Consider the following 2,500-nt stretch of genomic DNA (forward strand, 5'->3'; position numbering starts at 1 on the left):
TCATGCGAAACAGTGCGGAGATGAGAATGCGAGGCTACTTCGAGCAAGCCAAGAAGGAGCTCTTGGCGGATGATTCGAGCAGCAGTGGGCCCGCAAGACAAGCCATAGAGTTCTTCAGACAACAGCTGAAGAATTGCGGGTAATGTCCTTGATTCCAGGGGATTTAATTTGGTTGTGTGTAAGAAGGATTATAATATCTCTAGACTATTTATAGGTAGTTGGAAATTTTAATGGTGTTTATATGGAGTCAGAGGGGGGCGGGGGCTTCTTTGCGAGGAGAAATTCCGAGGGATCATTTGCTTTAACCCACTGTTGTTGGAATGGTAGGAATGGATGCCATGTCCATGATGTCGTTTTGTTTATTGGTTGTCTTTACACCTAAATGGCTCCACAAATGCTTAATCACCAAGGAGTCAATCTCTAATTCTCCTTAGTCCACCCGTTTACCCTTTTCCTTGATTTTTGGAATGATTCTTTTTTATTTCTTATTGCTATTAGTATTGCTAGTAGCATTATAATAATCATAATGTCAACAGCAATAATAACAGCATCAATGTTAATAGCATATGGTAACATATATCGTTTTCTTGCAGGCACAATGCAGCATACTTCGACCGCACTGCTTCCAAATGCCTTCGACTGTGTAACTCAGATGGTCTGTTTGAGTGTGAGGGACAGTATGATTTGTCAAGGTGTTTCTCGTCGCATTTCATCAACCCTTATGCATGTAGAGAAGCTCGCATTGTGTTTTCCACGTGGAACCTTGACCATGTGTGAGTCGTATTTCATTTTTTATACATTAATGAATTTATTGTGTGTGTGTGTCTAGAAGCTAATTACATTAAGAAATGGGGTAATACCTTTTGCTGTTCATTTAGCCATATATTTAAAATCAAATAACTTTTTTCTATTGAGTGTTATTCATGACAACTTGAAAATGTAAAATGTAACTGGAGAAGTAGCCAAGTTTTCCCTGAATTACGAACAAGAAAATAGGATTCCTTTTATCAGAGAAAGTACTCCTTTGCCTGCAATTATTTTGTAATGATATGGCTGATTTATTCATTTACGTCTTATCAACTCTTAAAATAAAGTTTAGTGTAGTATTATGGATCAGGTATTTGCATATGTGTTTGATATCAATAGGAAAAATATATAATGCAGGTTTTTCAGTGTATTCTGTTAGTATTACTTTCAAAGTCTTGTGCAGAATAATGAAATTACATCCTTATATGCAAGAAAAAGAGATAAGAAAAGGGCAGTTATATTACTTTTCATTTAGATTTTTTTTCTTCTTCTCTTTTGAAATGTTTCTTTTCTCTTCTTCTTTTTCTCAAATTTTCATCCTTTCCTTTTCCACTTTTTTAGTAAATTTCAGATGAAAATTCAACATTGGTATTTATTTTTCTTTTCTTCTTTCTTTAACTTTTTTTTATTATAGAAAAAAGGGAGAGAGTAATATCAAAGGGAATTCAAATAATTTCATTATCAAAAGGTTTTCTGAAAGAAACATAAAGAGAATGGAATGTAAATAATTTATGTTTGAGTATAACTTTTCTTTTTCTTCTCCTCCTTCATTTTCTTTTACTCCTTTTGTTTCATTGATTAATCACCTAAAGATCTGACACAACAGAAATCAGAGGAAGTTTATAGCTCTGTAGAAATATTCTTCTTCCCTCCTCTACCTTTTGTTTCATCCCTCACTAACAAAAGCGCTTGAAACCTTCCAGAATTGAGAAGTCCCGTGCCATCCTCCCCACGCTCAAGAAGGCTCTCAAGGGGACCAGGGCAGAGTCCATCAACCTGCCCTACTTCCACAGCCTCCTCTTCCAGCACAAGCGCGAGAAGGAAGGTGAGGATCCGGAAGGCAACCTCAAGCTGGTCCACATTGCATGCCACGTCAAGAAGCCGCACGAGGACCGCTGCGACCAGGGGAAGATCTATTTGGAAGAGGAATACTCAAGTGACAAAACCAATGGATGCGACGTAATGGATGGCCGGCGGGTGACACAGTCTCAATCTCGGTCCTGTGGTGTGACGGCTACAACAAACTTAGTCAGCACACGAAGGAGAAAACGCACAAGCATTGATATCCACAGTGTAAGGAGAAGCAAGAGGCTGTGTCTTATCACCAAGAAGGAGAAGACAAAGAGACAGAACTGTTATAAACCATTATGAAATACCCAATTCATAACTGATATTAAATGATTTATAGTATGCAGAAAAGGATGAGGTGAGAGGTTGAATCACCTAAAGTGGATTGTTACCAAGAATTATATTTCATGATTATCATGCTCAATATCCTGTGATAAATGAGTGATTTCCACTAAGGAACCAGTGAAGAACCCAAAGTAGAAGAAGAAAGTAATATATTTGATATATTTTAATGAAGTTAGTTAAACATTTATGAAGGCATAGCTGAGAATGAAGCAAGAAATCAGGTTAATTTTCTTGTAATCACAAAGCATTCCCGAGTGAGAGATTTTTTGTGTATTGTATT

General features: G+C 37.0%; 1 protein-coding gene across 1 annotated transcript in view; it reads left to right on the forward strand.

Annotated features, from left to right (window-relative positions):
* Drep4 (DNA fragmentation factor-related protein 4) overlaps positions 1-2,500 on the forward strand; it is a 7,241-nt gene that overhangs the window by 4,120 nt on the left and 621 nt on the right. The window contains exons 4-6 of the mRNA XM_027351422.2: positions 1-139; positions 594-773; positions 1,731-2,500. The exon at positions 1-139 is cut by the window's left edge and continues 33 nt beyond it; the exon at positions 1,731-2,500 is cut by the window's right edge and continues 621 nt beyond it. Of these exons, the coding sequence (XP_027207223.2) occupies positions 1-139; positions 594-773; positions 1,731-2,178 (767 nt within the window). The 3' untranslated portion in view covers positions 2,179-2,500. The remainder of the gene's footprint in view (positions 140-593; positions 774-1,730) is intronic.

The sequence above is a fragment of the Penaeus vannamei genome, chromosome 3 (genome assembly GCF_042767895.1).
Source record: "Penaeus vannamei isolate JL-2024 chromosome 3, ASM4276789v1, whole genome shotgun sequence".
Classification (NCBI taxonomy): domain Eukaryota; kingdom Metazoa; phylum Arthropoda; class Malacostraca; order Decapoda; family Penaeidae; genus Penaeus; species Penaeus vannamei.